General features: G+C 39.6%; 1 protein-coding gene across 8 annotated transcripts in view; it reads right to left on the bottom strand.

Annotated features, from left to right (window-relative positions):
- The window catches only part of LOC111141248 (early B-cell factor 1), a 386,978-nt gene that overhangs the window by 68,296 nt on the left and 299,286 nt on the right, over positions 1-19,396 (bottom strand). For all 8 annotated transcript variants that reach the window (XM_022493686.1, XM_022493683.1, XM_022493685.1 and 5 more), the window contains exon 10: positions 10,416-10,542. In XM_022493686.1, the coding sequence (XP_022349394.1) occupies positions 10,416-10,542 (127 nt within the window). The remainder of the gene's footprint in view (positions 1-10,415; positions 10,543-19,396) is intronic.

Below are 19,396 nucleotides of genomic sequence, written 5' to 3'. Positions count from 1 at the left end.
TAACACAAAGATATTAGAAAATTAAAAAATATTAATACTGATTGTTTCTGAGGGGTGGGATAATGGATCTCTTCATACTTTCTGTGTTGATAAAATTTTCTGTATAAGTATGCATTACGTTCATAATGATACAACTTGTTTAAAACATGAAAGGCTTCCTTTCTCTGTCTCTCTTTAAAAAAAAAAAAAAAAAAAAGAGGGGTGGGTGCCTGGATGGCTCAGTTAGTTGAATCTATGACTCTTGATTTTGGCTCAGGTCATAATCTCAGGGTGGTGAGATTGAACCCCACATGGGGTTTCAGGCTCAATAGGGAGTCTGCTTGGGATTCTCTCTCCCCCTCTCCCTCTACCCTCCTCCCCGCTATCTCTCTCTCTCAAGAAAAAAAAAAAAAAGTATGTATAGAAAAAAAAATATATATATGTATATATAGCTTCAGTTCCTATCAGACCTCACATGTCCTAGAAATACCCACAGTCTCCCATCACCAACAATCAAATTTGAGGGGATCACATAATTCCAAAAATGAATGAGCTGAAGTAGCAGCCCAGGAGGTTTTCCGCCATGCAGGCTCTTGTTTCCCTTGACCAGAGTCCAAATCCTGGCTCCTCCTTTCATCAACTACATTACCCTGGGGAAGTCACTTTATCTCTCTACGTTTTCTTATAAAATGGGCTAATAATAGAGCCGGCCTCACACAGATTCTCAGGGGGGAAACGTTTTACATTTCAGTAACACAGAGAGGAAGAAGATTAAAAGAGACACAGTGTAAAAAAAAAAAAGTGTGGAAAAGGAGGGGATGATAAGATAAAACTGAAGAAAGGTTGTCAGAAGGGTGAAAAGCCAGCAGCGAGAAAAGAGAAAAGAAGAATTCAAAACTCTAGCAGGGAATGTTGCTATCCTGGGGAGGGGGGCTGCTGGGAGGGACCTAAATTTCCTACATAATTGTCATTATTTTGGACTTGATTCAACTTCAGAAATGTTAACCCTCTTACATAAGTTCCCATTTTTAGTACGGAAAGTACTGCTTCATAGGGCAAGGGGGCAAATTTATGGAACTCATAGACCCTCAAGGTTGGTTTAAGTTGAAAACAGACAGCTCCACATTCTGTAGTTGAATGACCATCGGGGAGCTGGAACCAACCTCTGAGACATCAGGCCCCCTGAGATATGAGGCCCTTGGAGCAATGCACTCACTCATTTGGGGTTGGCTGGTGGGTCTCAACCGATGTGTACACCAAAGAATGCGGGTATAGGACTACTGATCTGTGCTGGGGGTTTTCAGGAAAAAAAAAAGAGACCACCAGAACCCAAATTCAAGGTATCTACGCTACAACAAGATAAGATTATGGAATAAGATTCTACCAAGAGTCTACCAAGATGTGGAATGATTATGAAAGACTAAACGTTGTTTTTAAATTTATAACACCTATGTTTTCTTACACATGTTTCCTCCATATTGCTAAGTGAAGAAATGAATCACGCACTATGATGTAAGGTCTCACCCTATTTTGGTGATGAGGCAGATAATATGCATATGAAGAAGAAAGACATAGGCCATTAAAAATATTAACAGTTAACACTTATTGAGTATTTAATGTTTTAAAAACTGGTAGAAGTATGAGCGACTTTAATATTATTTTAATAATTTTTCAATTAATATTTCTGAAATTATCTGAAATCACTAGGTACTACGTTGTAATAAAGAAAAAAAACAAGCTTGAATGCTCTAATGTACCCCACATCACTTAGTTTACAAGGAACAGAAGACTAGCACTCACACCACTATAAACATGGGCAAAAAAACCCCAAAAAACAAAAAACAAACAAACAAAAACAGAAAATAACCCTCCACCAAACATTTGGAATAAGCCTTAGAAAAGGAGAAAAAGAAAAAAATTTAATTTTGTTACCCACTCCACCGCACCCCCCCACCCCCCGCCAAGGATGTTAGAGAAACTTACAACATACACAGTTAAAAACCTGAAAGGTTAATTTATCATGATGCTGGATAAAAACAAAAACAAAGGCCTTGAAGACCTCCAAATAGTTTATTGGCTTTGAAAACCAAATCATGTTATATCATGCTAAATAGATTAGAGGTTCAAGACTCTCTAGTGTTGCATTATGTTGGCAAGAATACATATAAAGCTCCGTCCCTACCTTTATTGTTAATAGCTTTCTAATCCCTGACCAGAAATTTATAGTTTAGAAATGGCCACACATCTTAAAGATTAAAGCCATGTGACAAATAGTTCATGTCCCTTAATAACCAAATCACATGCCTTAGATTGGGGCAGCTTATCTGCCTTTTCCTTCTATATGGTTTCTTTGGTAGGAAATACTTTATTTCCCTATTACATGAATGATGAATGGGGCCGTTGGTTATGGTCTGTTATTTGCCTGGCTGTAGTCAATATGTTTTCTTTGGACAGGGATTTCTGTGATTTATCTCTCTCCCGGCCTTATCACTTATTAACTCTGGGTAGACAGGAAAAAGCCAAGGTTGTATATAAGGCCTAGTGGCCATTTAGACTTCTAATGTCAGTGAAAATATCCCTTTTAATGATCCTGTTACACTAGCTACTCAAGTCCTGATTACACTCCACTCCAAATAGGAAATAAAGGTCATATTTCTTGGAAAGTATGTACATAAAATATGCAAAATAATATGCTTCCTTCAGACCAGCTTTATTCTTCGCAGAAACGGCTTTCATTTTATAGATGTCACAGAAGTACAATGGGTACTTCTAGTGATTCTTGTTGCCGTTGTCCCTGTTATGGCACCAAGAGTGTTTAACTTTACGAGCACCAGAGGGTTCAGGATCACCAGTCACATCAACATACATCAGATCAGGGGCAATCACGTTTTGTGAAAAAGCTCCCTTCTGCTGAGAAGAAGAGGCTTGGGATTTGCCCTCTGGATCACAAAAGCAAAAAGAATAAACATTCTCTCTGCCTTGAATTCTTTTCTTTGTGTGTGAATGGCTCATTTAGAGTAATATTCAAGACATGTGGACAAGAGCAGCCTGTTAATTTTTCTTTCTTCTTGAATCTTTTCCAATTAGGACACTGTGAAGGCAGAACTGCTAGTCCGGTGTTCATGACACAACCCTCTCTCAGCTGAATCCTAAGTGAAAACAATCTGATAGAAGAGAAAACACACTCTTGCCTTCCTTTCCCTGATTCTCCCTGAGTCTGCCTAGGCCTGTCTTCCTAACAATTAACATATGTGTAGAAATTACCCTTTGCAGAACATTTTTATACCCATTCTTTCTTTCACTGATACTCGTAAGACCCTGGGGATGCCCAGAGGAGGAATGGCCCCTTCATCCATTAGTCTGAAGAAGCCAAAGTCCTGCTAGCCTTAAGCCCTCTCTCTCCTTACCCGTGTCCAGCCCAGCTCCAGGACCAGTCTACTTCCTCTTCAATGCCTCTTGAATTCTCTCACTTCATTCCATTTCCACCCATTATCACCTGAATTAAAGTCACCAAATCTCTCTCCCAAACTACTGCAGTGACCTCTTAACAGGTCTGCCAATATCCATTCTGGGTTTCTATGTGCCATCCAGCCAGAGATTTTTGCTTTTGTTTTTTCAAGACGCGGATCTAGTCATGTCTCCGACGCTTCAAGGACTGCCCATTGTTCTTAAGATGACAACTTAACTCCTCCCCATGACTTACAAGACTGCACAAGCTTGCCCCTGAGCACTTCTCCAGCCTTCTCTGTCATCGTTCTCCTCTCTCGTAATTTGGCAGCCTCACTAGAATTTTTCCAGCCTTCCAAGATGCCACATTTGCTCCCATTCAATGCCTTCTTACATGTCCTCTATGCTGGAACACTCACTCTCTTTCCCCAACCTCATCCTTCTCCCACTCTCCACCTATTGTCAGGTTAACTCTTAATCATCCTTCAAACCTCAGCTCATCTTTTTCTGAGGAAAAATACCTCTAACTGACCAGTTTGGGTACCTTTTTAAAATATGCTTATTAGAACTCAGTTCCTACCTTTTTGGACACTCACTAAATTTGAAATAGTAAACTTAGAAATGTTGACATTCCCTCATAGACCATAAGGTCAATGAGAACAGAGATCATGTCTTGTTTTGCTCAGTGCTGTTTTAGAATATTGCCCAAACTGGTTTAGAACATTGCCTAGAATAGAACAGGCAATTCAAAAATATTTATAAGCTGAATGAATGAACAGAAAGAATCACTAATAATTAGAACACAGATCTTTGATTCCTACTCTACTGACTAAAAAGAAACAATTTCTTTAATCATGATGAAAGCTGACATGTATTTAATGTCAACCAAAATTTGCTCTAATGATTTTCGAAAGAAACACTATCTGCCTCTCTCTTTTTGAGTTTACTTTTAAGGAGCACTCACACTGTACCAGGTACGATCAGCACTGCATTACCTACATTGATCCATTTACTTCTTAGATAAAGGTACTATTAAAATATTCCCATTTTACATGCAAGAAAATGAAGAACATTTATGATACAGATCCAGCCCATATTTTCTTTAACAGAAACCCTACTACTGTGTTCTCCTTTGTGTAAAACTTCAAGTGAAAGGGGATAGATTCTTAATTAACAGCTCCTATTTACATTCCATGTCATCTAGAGCACAAAAATCAATGAGAACCCATTGATCCTGGGCAATATGTCAATCAATTATTAGAGAACATCTATTGAAAGTAAGATACTGGGTCACGTTGTTTCAACACAGTGTACAAAATAGTATAAGATCAGGGAAGGAGGACTCTTTCCTTCTAGAGCTTGTGGACTTTTTGTGATTTGTGTACCTAGGAACAGAACAAGAGATCTAAAGGCAAAGGAAGTGAAGGACAATGGAATGGCTTAAGCACATGCAACAAAAGACATCCAAGGATATAAACTCTTCTAGTCAATCAAGATGAGCCATAGGGGACATCAAGGCTGCCTAGTGTAATTGGTTCATTTTACATTGAAGTAACTAGAATGTGGACCATGGAAGCAACGTGTCCCAGTTAACAGCAGAGCTGGGGCTACCAGTCCTCCTTGTTCCCAGCCCAGTGCTCTGCCCACTACACTGAAGTGGCTAGAAAACACTTCAGAAGGGCCACAGAGTTTGAGCCTGATCTCACAGGGGAATTACCATGTCCTGCATTGCTAAATACGAAGTGAGCCCGAGGCCTAATGAGGAGACTGGTCTGAGTGACGCTGAGAGCACAGGAAGCCGTGAAGCCCAGCATGGGGGCTGGGCCACATATTACATACAGTGGGCAGAAGGGGAAGCTTTCTATGCAGGGTAATGCCATGACAGTGGCTTTTCCAAAACCTAACCCGACGATTATTAGTGTGGGAAGAGGCTAACGAACATGAGAGTCATTAGGCATGAACGCTTTACGTTCCCTTACAACCGATGACTTTGTTTATCCCCAGGGTGGCAGCCTTCATTTGTGGAGGAGGTTTTCAAGAACTGGAAACAGAACCTTCTGGCCTTGAAACTTTTGAACCTGGAATTAAAGTGATTACAACCTAACCACCTTTGTTGAGGAGGCTCGTGATGGACCTACCCATGTTACTATGGCCTCCAGAGGAAGGGCTGGAATTTGAATGGAAACAAGAAGACATGTGTGTGTTTTTCCTGAAAAATCAGCACCAGAGAACTTTATAAATCAGGGCTGCCTTATTAAAATATTTGTTGTTTGAGGCTATTCCTGAGAAAGTATTTGTTATATCAAAATTGTTATATTCATATTTATTAATCTCTTTTTCTTGCTATCTTATTCATACTTTGCTCTTTTTATTTGTGGTTGATTGCTGTTACTGGTTTCTTTTATTTATGGATGTCTACTGTTTTGTTATTAAAAATCCTAAAGGACATCTCTTAGACCTCTAGGAAATGATGGTGAAGATAAACAATACACGTAAAATATTTACACCATGGTAGGGACTCAGCAAGAAATGAATGAATTAATGTAATAACAATGGCCATCATCTATCAATAGAAATTACTAGTATCTGGCTGGTGCTCATACTAGCTCATGAAAAGTGCTTTACATATATTTCCCTGATACTAAAACAAACCCTGGGATTATTCCCTTGCAAAGAATAGGCAACTGTGGTTCAAAGCCATCACATGATGTCCCCAAAATAACCTCCATAGTGAGTGGTAGAGCTAAGTGTTCCAACTACACCCTTCTAGTCTTGAACCCAAGCCCTTCATCACTAGGTCATTTTGTCTCCTTGGGAGTGAGAGAGGAAAGAATGGGAGGAGAAAAGAAAAGGTGGGGAGATGGAGAGGAAAAAAGGGAAGGAGAAGAAAATAAAAGAAACAGGGAGAAAAAAGGAAAACTTGAAAGACATGGTGCATCAAGTCCCACAGAGCACATTCAGCCAAGGTGACCCCTCCTACATGCAAAGCTGTCTTGAGCATGAGGTACACACAGGAAGTATTTCCAGGAAGAATTTTCATTTCAAAGTCAATTCTGAAACTAACATACAGAAATTGGAGTTAGTCTTTCCACAAGGGCGGGAAATTTGGTAAAAAATTCTTAGAACAGTGGAACTTGGTGACAGAATGATCTGAGAAGTGGCCTAACCACATTCACTGGGGCTTTCCGCAGCTTGATGGAGAGCAGGCGTCCATAGCTCTCCTTGCCTACCTGAGCTAGTCAGACACCGTCCTGGTGGCTTACTCTCCCCATCACAGTTTCTCCAAAGATGGCAACCTTTCCAATGGAGAAAGAACAGTGATGAGGCAAAACTGGATTTGGCCACTTCTCATCAGGGAAACCAATTCTAGAAGTTAGAAGAAGCATCTTAAAGGCTTCTTAGAGTCCTTTATCAGCTCTTGAGGTTACTTAAAGCTTCGCAGGAGAGATTACAATTCTAAAAGATCCAAGTCGCTTAAAGATGTGGCAACAGCAGGAAAACAAGCTGGGAGACGAACAAAGGTATTGGGGAGACCTCTTTCCATAGCACTGGGGGTTTATGGTGGATTTACTTCCTATAGGACTGATGGACCAGACCCCAGGAGAGGGCTTTGAAAACAGTCCTGTCATTAGAAAGAGGTTTTGTTTCCTTCTATCAGGAAACATTATTTAAAATTTAAACTCAGCTTTGCCCTGAATTTACATAAGAATAACAGAATACAATAAGCAGGATCCGGGAAGTACTATTTGTTCTGATCAAGTTGGGATTCACTTTGCTCCCTCACAGACTGGGCAATCACAGAGACCTGCACATCTGGCGGCTGAGAATTCCCCGTGTCCCCGATCTGAAGAATCGATGATGGAGAGCAGTGTTCCCACTCCTTACAAGTGGAGCCAGCTTGCAGGCAATCTGTGTTTAGTCAAATTCTTTCCTCCCGTCCCAAAAAGTCTGCCTTTATTTGCATAGATTAGGCCATGCTGTTTCTGTCTCAGTTTTTTTTTTTTAAACAATTATGGATTTTTAGAGACTTCTACATACACACACCCAAACTCCCTCACACACTCAGCAAACTGCAACATTTATTGTTAAATTGGGGTTGTGAGTTTTCAGTCCCTGGATATCCCTCCCCCCTTTTTTAAGGGAAAAATTCCAAGTGACATTCCACTAAGAAACAAGACGTTGGCTCAGCCCGTCCAGAAAATCAAGCTTCACATCTTGAAACGCTATGGGAGTTAAAGAAAATGAAGTGGGATTTTCTGTGGGTTGACAGAAAAGGATGGCTGCACGTTCACTATGGCCTGAAAGGTTGTTTGGATATAAAGAACAGAAAGGTTTTATGGCCATCTCTGCCTTGGTTGGTCAGTGGTGACAAGCATAGAGGTAAACTGAGTAAATCAGGAGCACCAGCTGTGAACAAGTGATCCTAGGTAGGGGTATTCAATGCTAATTAAGAGGCCACGTGTAGCTCACAAATTAACAGAGATTCCCCTACGTTAGAAATGAGGTAATGTCCCAGGAAGCTAACAGGTAACTCCATCATGGAGAAGTTTCTGTGCTAATTTCTTCAAAATTTTCTTTCTCCAATGAGGAGAGAAGTTAAACTCTCTCCTAGAATGCTTAATAGAGTACATCTTCTTGTCTGTTTCCCACAGTTTAAGGCAAGATCAGAAGAAGCATTTTCTCAGACTTTAAATTTCCCACACACATACACACATGCATCACACCCAGGATTTCTCTCTCTTAGCCCTAACTATTTTGCTAGACTTGCAAATCCATCGCTTTTTACCTTTGATCCTAATTCCTGTATGATACAGGTTTTCCAAGATGTTATTTCTTAAATTGAAGGCAATTTTTTTTAGTGGTTAAAAAAATTCCAAATCATAATGGGTCCCTAGCTATTTTCTTTTGAGAACTTAAGTAATTTAGTGGGGATGATTTTTTTTTTAAACTTTTATGGCCAGGTGGCTCAAGGGGATATTTTGTTGAACACTGATTAAAAATAATTTCTTCTAAATGAGACCTGACCACAAAATGGAACCATTAATGGGCAGGGATGTTGTCACCAAAGCGGAATCATGCCTGATTGCCTCCTGTACCTCCCACCACACAGGCATTTTCTTCTTCTTCTTTTTCTTCTCCTTTTTCTTGTTCTTAATAGCAGAGTAAATAAGCAGCCAGCAAGGCCTAAATGTTTTTGGCCAAAAACAGAGTCCAAACTCCTCAGAGAAAACATTTGGCCTCTGTGGTTTTGTAATATGTTCCAGAACACCGAGTTCAGTGAGGAACATTGTGAAAAACTCCCATCCACTGGAATGATGGTGGGGAATGTTACAGTATCAGAAGTTTCAATTGGTCCTTTTCCTGCAGGCCCATAATGAGGCTTGTAAAAAAAAAAAAAAAAATAGTGCTATGTGGAAGTTCTCATGGGAAAAATGAATGGCAAGAAATCCTAGCTTTAAAAGAAACAGCTAATCTGCTAGTTTGATTGTTCTTCAAAACTTACGCTGAACCAATGAGCCTAATTAAAAACACTTGGCCTACTTCTATAAAGCATCATAGCTTTCTCTATGCTTCGTTTGTATACACCACAAAAACTCCAGATAGACTATTATTTTTTCAAGTGCTCACTAACAAAGTGCTGACTTTGTTGGGATGGCTGAGCTAATTTCTTGAACTCAGTGTGAAACCTTAGCTAAACAAAATTGTGGTAATTTTCCTTAATTTGTAAAAGTGATTGGAGTGCAAACAAAATTTTCCTCTTGGGTCAATCCTATAATTTTCAATTAACTAAAACTAATCGTCAGGCAGGCACCAAACCTGCATTTTGTTTAAAGGGCTGGGAGGCATTTCCAAGGGTCAGAATACATTAGTTGTTTTTATAATTTTGAGAGAGAAGGGGAGAGAGAGAGAGAGATTGAGACTAACAAGCATGGTTGGTTTTGTTCCTGGTATTAAAATACAAAAAGGAAAGATGCTTTGAGGTAAAATGTCACAGCAAAATAAAATCTGTCCATTTAATTGTATGGCTATAATTAGGATGTGTTAAGAGAGTTCTCTCTTCACTGCTCTGGATCTTCTTCGTGCGGAAGAAACCTACACTATATACTTAGTCAGGCCCTGTGGTCCTCTATTGAATGAAGAAGGAAACGTGGGACGAGTTCTTGGAGACAGTTACCTGGGGATGACAGGTCGTAAGCAGAGGGCCTAGAATGTCACTACTCCCAGTGAGAACCATGGACCAAGATCACCAGTCTCACCTGGGAGTGTGTTAGAAAGGCAGAGTCTCTGTCCCACCCAGGGCTACCGAATCAGAATCTGATTTATAGAAAGATCTGTGGGTGTTTCGGTTAGCAGAGGATCTCCTGAAGTACACAATGGACGCTTGGGCTGCGTGCTTGCATTTCCATGGGGAACCTGCCTGGTTCTCTCCATCTGATGGGGTGGTCAATTCACCTCCACTCTGTAACCCTACCTTCTCACCACAAGGCAGATCTGTGTGCCAAGTCTGTTTGGGAGGGCAAAATGCACTTTATAGGAGAAGGAAGTACCAACCCAGAATGAAATAGGAAATTACCAGCTCCCCAGCTATGACCAGGCTGAAGAAAGTCGTCCTGTTCATTTAAGCACATCCGTACTCCATAAAGCAAATAAACCCCAACACAGATGGCTTAATGTACAGAGAGACTGAACTGCCTACCACTTCTTCCCCCTTTCCTTACTTCTCAGGCTGCTTCTTAGGTATCCAATCGGTTTTTTTCTACCAAACCTCTCATTCAACATGGACACCCAGATGAAGTCTTAAATAATGATATACTAATACTAACAATAATAGCAAGTCATCTGGTCATCTATACGGTGAAATGGACAAGGAAAGACGGTCCTACAAATGAGATTTTAAAATATAATGCTCGTGTAGACATACAAGATAAAGCAAAACACACACAAATCCGAGGAAAATCTCTGTGTCCACCATCTGCAACGGTTCTTACCTGTGTAAATGAATCTTCCCGGTGTCCCTTTGCAGAACTGTTTCGACTTGTAGGACAATGTGACTTCTACAACACCAGGGATGTGCCGGGGAGGTGTCTGCACACGGATGGCATGAGGCGTAATCAGCTGGGGAAGACAGTGGGGAGAAAACTGTCACTGCGATATGTAAAGGACTCATTTCACAGCCTTCCCATCAGCTCTCAATAAACATAGCTTTAAAACACATAATTAACCTGTCAGTGTTTACATGCTATCTTGATGGAACCTGTATCAAAGACACTGACAACGATATTTACAAGCACTCCAAGCACAGCCACAACAACTTTATCTGAGTTTCTCTACACAGCAGACACGCGGCTTCCTGGTTTGAAAAGTGAACCTGGCCTAATGGAATGATTCATCTACTACGGGATATCCTTTGGAAAATCTTTGTTTGAGGCAGACACCCCATCAGAGCTGAGCACTGCCATGCCTCTCCAGAAGCTGGTGGGCCCGGTGTTTGAACTGAGGCCTTGAACATGTGGAAAACACAGAAGTAGGAAATCAGTGGGCCAAGGCACTCTGATTAGCTGCAGAGCCCACGTACAAAATACCCCTAAAGACCATTTGGTGCATTAACTACCAGAGGCGCAATCAAAGAGCTTTAAAGGGGAAACTGCCTCCCTGGAATAGCTTAGAGATCTGGCAGAACTAAGGACTGTCCATAAAAGGGAAGTGGAAGTTTGGGGAGGGGGCTGCAGAATGATCCCTGGTCCATTATGCAAGGCCACGTGCACAATGAGAACGTTCATTTCTGAACCCTGTTGGCAATCAGATTACACCGAGAAGCAGAATTTATTTTTTATTACTCTTATCTTTGTTTATATAACTGGAATGTTATTAATGGTCATAAAACTGGCATTATCTGGTTCTTTGAAAAATCCAACCCTGGTATTTGACTGCTTGACCTCTGATGGCACTGGATTCTACACGTTCTCTCTCTATGGTTTCGGTCATTGCCCACTTCTTGACTCCCATCAGAGTCATTTGGTTCAACATTTGTGGTACTGAGTCAGTATACAATGGATTAGCACTTGGGTTTGTACTAACTTATGAGGATAACTTAGAAGAAGCCTTTTTTTTTTTTTTTTTTAAATGGGCAAACCAGACCTAATGCAAATGTTTTGCAAAGAAAATTACAGGTGGCACTATTGAAAGAACCACAGGCAACACTGTGAAAATCAAGGTATCAGCCCTTGGGGCCCACCTGAGTAAACTGTCCTAGCACCAAGTCCCAGGGAAAAGAATCTGAGAAAGTTACTACTGTGAAAGTCCACGAGTAACTTCTGTCAAATGCTCTTTTTTGAAACATAAAGAAAAGGCCATCTGCATAAAAGTCATTTTAGCTTAGTAATTAAAAATGTCTGTCCCTTTCTGTAGAATGTATGGAGTCTTCGCTTATTTGCTGGAGACACTTGAAAGATATTTCAAGAAGATCATGCTTATGTGGGACCCCTGGAGACTGAGTTCATCTCCATGGCTGAGTGTTTCGGATGGCTAGAGTTTTAACCAGAAAAGCACACAAAAAAGTATTTACTTCAAATTTTGTCCTTTTCATATTTAATTTCTTCCAAAATCATTGCATTTTTTTCCTAAAATAAGCAAAGTATATATATACTTCAATTTACCCTTGATGAATCAAGATCGTCATTTGGAATACTCATTATCTATTGCTGTATTATAGAAAAGCCTTCTTAGTGACTACTGAGGTATGAAGATCTATTTTCCCCTGCACTAAATGGCCTTAGATCACTACAATTTTTAAGTTATTTCTAGTTTATTCACTTTCTTGTCTTTTTTCTCCTGGTGTGCTTTCCACCTTCTAATCTGCACTTCTAATCTGTAAGCATCAGAATCAGGAAATCACGTTTACTATTGTACAGAGAACAGAAGAAAGAAAGAGGCTCTGAAGGGCAGTAAAAAATGATAATTCAAAGTCAAGCACATGTTTAATTGCAAGTTGTCAAAGTGTTTTTGCAATGGTGGGAATTCACTCTTGGTGAGCCCTTAGGAGGATCTTCCACATTGCTGAGGAATTTACACATAGACACTAATTTGGTCAGATCAATGACCACATTATTGTTACTGTTAGTATTATCCCTTTTTCTTTTTTCCCAGATGTGAAAATGCAATCCTAAAATTGCTGAGTTGCTTGCACAAAGATTACTCTTGTTGGCACAACTTAGAGCAGAACATGACACTGATGCAACTCAAAAAATGACCAGGACAAACCCTTGCTACCTAATAATAGAGAAGAACTTGTTCATATGGAAACTTTTTATTTTTTTATTTTTTTAAATAATATTTTATTTATTTGACAGACAGAGATCACAAGTAGGCAGAGAGGCAGGCAGAGAAGAAGAAGCAGGCTCCCTGCTGAGCAGAGAGCTGGATGTGGGGCTCGATCCCAGGACCCTGGGATCATAACCTGAGTCGAAGGCAGAGGCTTTAACCCACTGAGCCACCCAGGCACCCCCTCATATGGAAACTTTTTAAAGGAAGTAATAAACTCAAATTTTTCAGATCCCAAGATGGGTGTGGGTGTTTTTTTCTATCCCCATTCTATATCCATTTCTCATTTGCTGCCTGGTCCTTTGCTATATTTTTGATGATGGAAGTCGCCATATTGTTAGATTCCAAATAGGCCATATGCTTCTATTTTTAAGAGTTATTTAGGATGTAGAGTTAGATCAATTCACAATAACACTTAGGAGAACTTATAGCCAGTTAGAAAATACTTCACCTGCCCTCTTTTTCAGGAGAAATAATTTTTAAAAGGTGGAAAGATATTAGTAAATAGATGAATAGAAACATCTTCTTACATATAAGGACTTAACTACATATGAACTGCTACACCAAGCAACAGAATTCATGGGCTTTCTGAATTGATTATATGGGACTGCAGTGAAACTACTGACTTAAGAGTGAGGTATTGGCATAAAGCAGTAGGCTCAGGAAATTGAAACATTTTCATTTACGATTTCACTTTCAATTTTAATCAATCACCTTAACTAAAGCAGAGATTCCTTCTTGAAATAACTATCCTTCACAAATGAGGTAGACTATGAATTATCATTAAAGAATGAATTTGTTGATGTTTTCCTCACCATTGATGTTAGTCTGCAAACAGCCTCTGGCATTGACATACTTGATGACATATCGATGCCTTACAGAGGAAAAACATATTTTTCTAACTTCTATCAATCTGAAAGCATAGGGTTATTTACTAACCACTCAGAGAATCATAGACTTTATTGTTGGAAGGAACTCTAGTAATCATTTAAAACTAACCCTCTCGTTTTAACTTCTGAAGACACAAAATTCTAGAAAAATCTACAGGCTTCAAAAATTGACCCAACAACTGAGGGGAAGAAAAGGGTCTAAATCTGTAAGTCTAGAACCCAAGACAAACACCACTACCCCACCACTGTCCCAGGATGAATAATTTCCCACACTTTTCTAATCTGCTTGAACCAAGGTAGCCATTCCAAGAAAAAGAAGGAGGAAGAGCTCAGGTGAATCTAAAATTTCCAAACTCCCGTTATTGGAATATCACTTTCTCAGTTTGGTCATGACTGTATACCACCTATACAATTACATATTTAATATTTTAAAAATCAATTACTTTTTTGTTAAAATAACTTAGTTTTAAGGGAAACTTCATATCACTCTCCCAGTTGGAAAGCGGGTATCCCTGCCAAAATAAGAAGGTAGTACAGGTGGTAATTTTAAAGTTAATATGATATTCTTAAATTCTAACTAAATAGTGCTCGCAACCTGAAGGAGTTTACTGAAAGGGGAAACCAGCCAGTGTTAGATGCTACAGACTTATTTGCCCCAACTGAGACTTATTGCCTTAACATTAATCTGAAGATGAAAAGACAAACAAAAAACCAACTTTCTCACTATGTGATTCAGTTCTGCCTGATGTCTGTGTCAAACCCAAAGTTCTGTCCTGTCCCACCAGAGATACATGCTCCATATTTTGGGAAATGTTGTTCTAAGTGATTAAAGAACAGATTCACTCTTGACTTGACTTCCTTAAATCACAAGCCAAATGAGTTGAGCTAAAAATAAATATTCTTATGAAACTGTAGCATCTGACACTACTTTCTCCCTTGTTGGAAGTCTCTACTTTCCTCACTTCTGTGACACTAATTATAAGACTTAAGACTTGCATGTCTGATGGTTTACCAAAACACTTTCACATTCACTATCTTTTAAAACCCATTCTTGTAGGATATGTATTCCAGATGAGAAAAGCTGAGGGTCAAACAAGTTTAACAAATATCATTTTGAAACACTAGGAAGAAAACCGGTATCTTCTGCTTTTAAATAAGTGTTTTCTAGAATTCTTTATTCTTTGGTTCCTGTTTTCCTCATTTGCCAACTTTTCCTTCCTGCCAACTTATTAACTGTTGAAATTTTACAAATTCTGTTCTATATTTTCTTCTCTTTTTACTTGCCTAACATTTCGTGAGTTTACTCATGGGCTCAGCCACCTCAGTTAGACTGACTTCCAAATATACACCTGTAGCTTTGATCTCTTTGGCCACACACCAAACTTTTATTAGCAACAGAGTAACAGAATCTCCCTGAACACATCTAATTGCCACCTCGATCCCAACATGACCCAAGCTAAATTTATCATCTTACTACTTATAAATGTATTTTTTGCTCCCATGTTCCCATTCTTGGTTAAGGGAATGCTATCCTTTGAATCACCCAAAGTAAGATCATCTTTATTTTTTCTCCCTTCGGGGTTTTTTTATTTTTTTCATTTTGATTTTTCCTCCATTGGTCTCCACTGGCTCTTTGCTTTACCACTTTCTCCTGTTCAAGTTGTTACCATTTCCTACTCTGAGAATTACAATAATGGTCTCTCTCTAGTTCTCCTTTTTCTATCAGAATTATCTTCTTCAAATACAACTTCATCATGTTGTTGTCTTACTCCACAAATGCCCCTTTTACATACAGTATATGATCCAAACTCTTTGGCACAATATTCAGGGCACCCCAAGGACTGACAGCTAATTTCCCTTTCTAGTCTTACTTCCTACTTTGCTTTTCCCCAATCTGGAGAGTAGGGCATGAGGATACATGAAAACACCACAGCTGTGCCCAACATCTTTGCTTTGTTCATGTCATTCCTTGCCTACACATTCCCCTACTGATATTCTACTTATTCTTTGAGACCATGTACCCTCTCTCTTCCAATAAGTTTTACCTGATCTTAAAAGTCAGAGTTACCTATACCTTTGTAAGAATTTATATAATTATGGCATTTATTCTACAACACTTAATATCCTATTTTGTTCTGTGCCATAAAGATTTTCCTACACATTTTTCTCTCATTAGCTAGTTCTTGAGATCAGTGACAGGGTCTAATTCATATTTATATCCCCTAAAGTATTTAACTTAATGCTCTACATACAGGACATTTCCAAAATATTTCTGGAATAAATACTTACATAAATTAGGCCATAATTCTATAAAAGGTTCGACTCCATTAGGCCTAGTAATACCTACCCATAAGAGTTCACTGTTCCTAACCTGATAATATTTAACTCTCATTCCCTAACTAAATTGCTCTTAAAATGAATTATCCAACTGGCTCAGCACAGGGGTTCCTGCTTGAGACCACTGCTCAGATTTCATCTAAGTGGTAAAAGAGAAGAGGATTTCTAAAGGTCTCTGACTCCTGTGAGAAGGAATAGAGGGAAATAAAGGAAAGAAAAAAAGGTAAGAAAGTAATACTAAGAAAATAGCCTACACAAAAACAATGTTAAATGTTAACTGTTTACTTCTGGACAGATGACATGATATGTGATTCATCTCCTCTTTCTCTCTCTCTCTCTCTTTCTCCGTGTGTGTGTATGTGTGTGCAAATGTGCACACGCACTTGCACAGGAAATAAACAATTAAATAATTCTGGAATAAATAAATTTCTACATTCACAGGTATTACTTTAATTATGAGAAAAATTTTACTAAAGATCAAATATAGAATAACATCAGTTTTATGCAATATGTACTGCATTTAATTATGTAAGAATTAGATATGTATCTGCATGGAAAAAAGACTAAAAGGAAAATTATCAAAGTGTCAAGGACAGTTTATAAAATTATGGGTAATCTTATTTTCCTATGCGTACCTCTTTGAATTCTCTAACTTCTCAACAATAAGAATGTGTTAATATTATAATCGGAAGAAACCATTTTTAGGAGTGGCATTCTGATGGAAAGATACCCATGCTCTCTGCAAGGCACCAAGAGAGGCTGCCGGCACACACAGGACATGCGGCAGCAGGGATCACACTCCCTCCAAGCTGCTGGTGTGAGCATTCCCTCCCTCCAGACTCCGAAAACAAGGTCAGAAGAGCCCTATGCTGGTTGGCAAGGTGAGGCATGTATGTGCTGAGAGATGGAGCGCAAACAGGGGGGAGGGGGGTGGGCCTCTTTTCCACAGAAATAGAGAAACAAGAAAGATGAGTTCCTCTGTGGATAGACGAGAAGGGGAGGATGGTGGCTGGGGCACGGAGGTGGAGGCAAACCTCCAAAGAGGCAGTCTGTCTGCAAATTCTGGAAGTCCAGAAGAAGGGCCTGGGAGCGGAGAATTCTCTAAATAGTTTTTATAAAATTCTTTCACAGGCTCAAAAGCGTGACCCATATGGGAGGTGAAGGAGAGTACCTAGTATTTAAAAATGTTAATGGAGGGGCACCTGGGTGGCACAGTACGTTAAGCCTCTGCCTTCGGCTCAGGTCATGATCCCAGGGTGCTGGGATCGAGCCCCGCATCGGGCTCTCTGTTCAGCGGGGAGCCTGCTTCTCCCTCTCTCTCTGCCTGCCTCTCTGCCTGTTTGTGATCTCTGTCAAATAAATAAATAAAAATCTTAAAAAAAAAAGTTAATGGAAACATGTTGCAGAATTGCAGGTAAGAAGAGCAAGTCTTCAGAATAACTTTCTTCTCTGAGAGCCAGTAGCACTCCTGCTCACGCTAAACGGAAGACGGTAGGGACCTCCATGGAGGCTTCTGCAACGGTGGCCTTTTGTTGTCATCTGACTGTGTGCCAAGCGCTGTGCAAGACTCCGTCAGTGACTTCCATCCTGCAGCACTAGGAGCAGGGATGGGCATTAGCTGGCTCACAGATGCGGAAGATGAGTTGCAGGCAAGTGAAGTAACATGACCAAGAAGTGACCAGTCCACCCAGCTATAGCCACCACTGTACAACGCTAGCTGTCCCTCCTGACTGCTGTTCGTGGTTTCTCCATACTTGCTGTTACATGTACTTTCTACCGGGTCTCCACTATTGACAGGATAGAACGTGTCCCAACTTCTACATCCTCAAAGGTTCTGGGAGCATAGTAGGTACTCCAAATAGCCTTTTTCACTGCCGAGAAGCTTAGTTGAGAATTATTTCTTGGCAAAACAAAAAAGCAACTCCAAGATAAGCTTTTATGTGCATTTTCTAACCAACGGGACTATATGAAATAAATGCAACTTGAAGTTCCAAGCCACAAAGCCAAAAAAATAACTGGGATTACTAGAAAGTACACTAGTGAGTTCTCCTTACTAGCCTTAGGATTTAATATTTTAGCCTTAATCATTTTCAACACACACAGTCCAAAGAAGCAAAGACTTAAAGAGAAGGGGTGAAAAGGAAGGGAGTTTCTTTTTGGGAGAAATACTTAACTGTCAAGACCAGAAAAGGCCTTAGGTGGGATCTGCTTCAGCGGTCTTCAGGTGTCACCCACCCAAGGGTCTGGATTCTAACATACACTGGCCCAACCAGCCATTGCCACTCTCTGTGCCTCAGTTTACTCATCTCACACTGCACTGGTCTATCTGCTCTGTGGGAGTGCTTATAATAATGTTAAATATGCTTTGTGTTTGGGTAGAGCTTCTCTAGGGGCCCTAAAGCACTTTCCAGATTAATTTTTTAATTTATGTATTAATAATTCTCACAGCATTCTCCCTCCTCCTCAATTAGGTTAATAACATCCATCTCTTTTGAGATAGGCAGGGGGTGCTGAGTGATGGACACAAAGCAGACATTTAAATAAGAAAACTGTAACATAAAAACATAATTAAAGCTTCAAAACCAAATTGACTAGGGATTTTTAAAGAGACACCACTGTAGTAGTGACCAAACAAGCCAGCTTATTTTTCCTCCACTCTGGAACATTCGTCTTTCTCTAGTTAAACATGGTGTTTAAAAATTATTATTTTCAGGAGCTCCTAAAGGAAGTTGAAACACGAAAAATGTATATTTGTGGCGACCGTACTGGTTAAACCTCCATATTATGTGTCTGTTCCCCTGAAGCGGATACAACATAAATCAGGATGCCATCTCTCCTCCTGAGTCCCTCAGTGAATTCTGGTTGTTCCCTAATCAGAGTTCTCCGGGTTTCGTAACACAGACTTTTTCATTCCCAAGAATTGCCTGTCTCAAAGGCAGTATATGATTTCTCCGAGAACGTGAGAGAAACCCAGTGGAGGCATTTACTGTTTCACAAACATTCTGGTTTCCTTTTGTCCTTTCAAGAAAATAACTTTAAACCAGTGTTTAACAAAATATGCTGGGTCACATGAATTCGCAAAGACCAACTTTATGTATGAAGGTCAGAGGAGACTTAAAACTAAAATCTCGGTAATTGAGTTAAATAAGAGATTTACAACATAAGTTTTCAAATGGTCCTTTGCACTACCTGAAATTTCTCTCATATATAGAAATAGACACAGACATATAGTAGAGAGAGGTAGATATGTTTTCCTATTTATTGTGTGCAACCCCAACTAGAATATAAGGCCTGTGAGGATATGAGTTTTGTCTTTCTTGTTTTCACTTCTAACAGTCCCTGGGAAGCAGTAGGCACTCAATAAATACTGAGTGAATGAATACCATAATGCTATGAACCACTACTAATAATTTTGGCTAAAG

This window comes from Enhydra lutris, unplaced genomic scaffold (assembly GCF_002288905.1).
Source record: "Enhydra lutris kenyoni isolate GAN:26980312 unplaced genomic scaffold, ASM228890v2 scaffoldscaffold5, whole genome shotgun sequence".
Taxonomy (NCBI): domain Eukaryota; kingdom Metazoa; phylum Chordata; class Mammalia; order Carnivora; family Mustelidae; genus Enhydra; species Enhydra lutris.
This window is presented reverse-complemented; position numbering and strand designations above follow the sequence as displayed.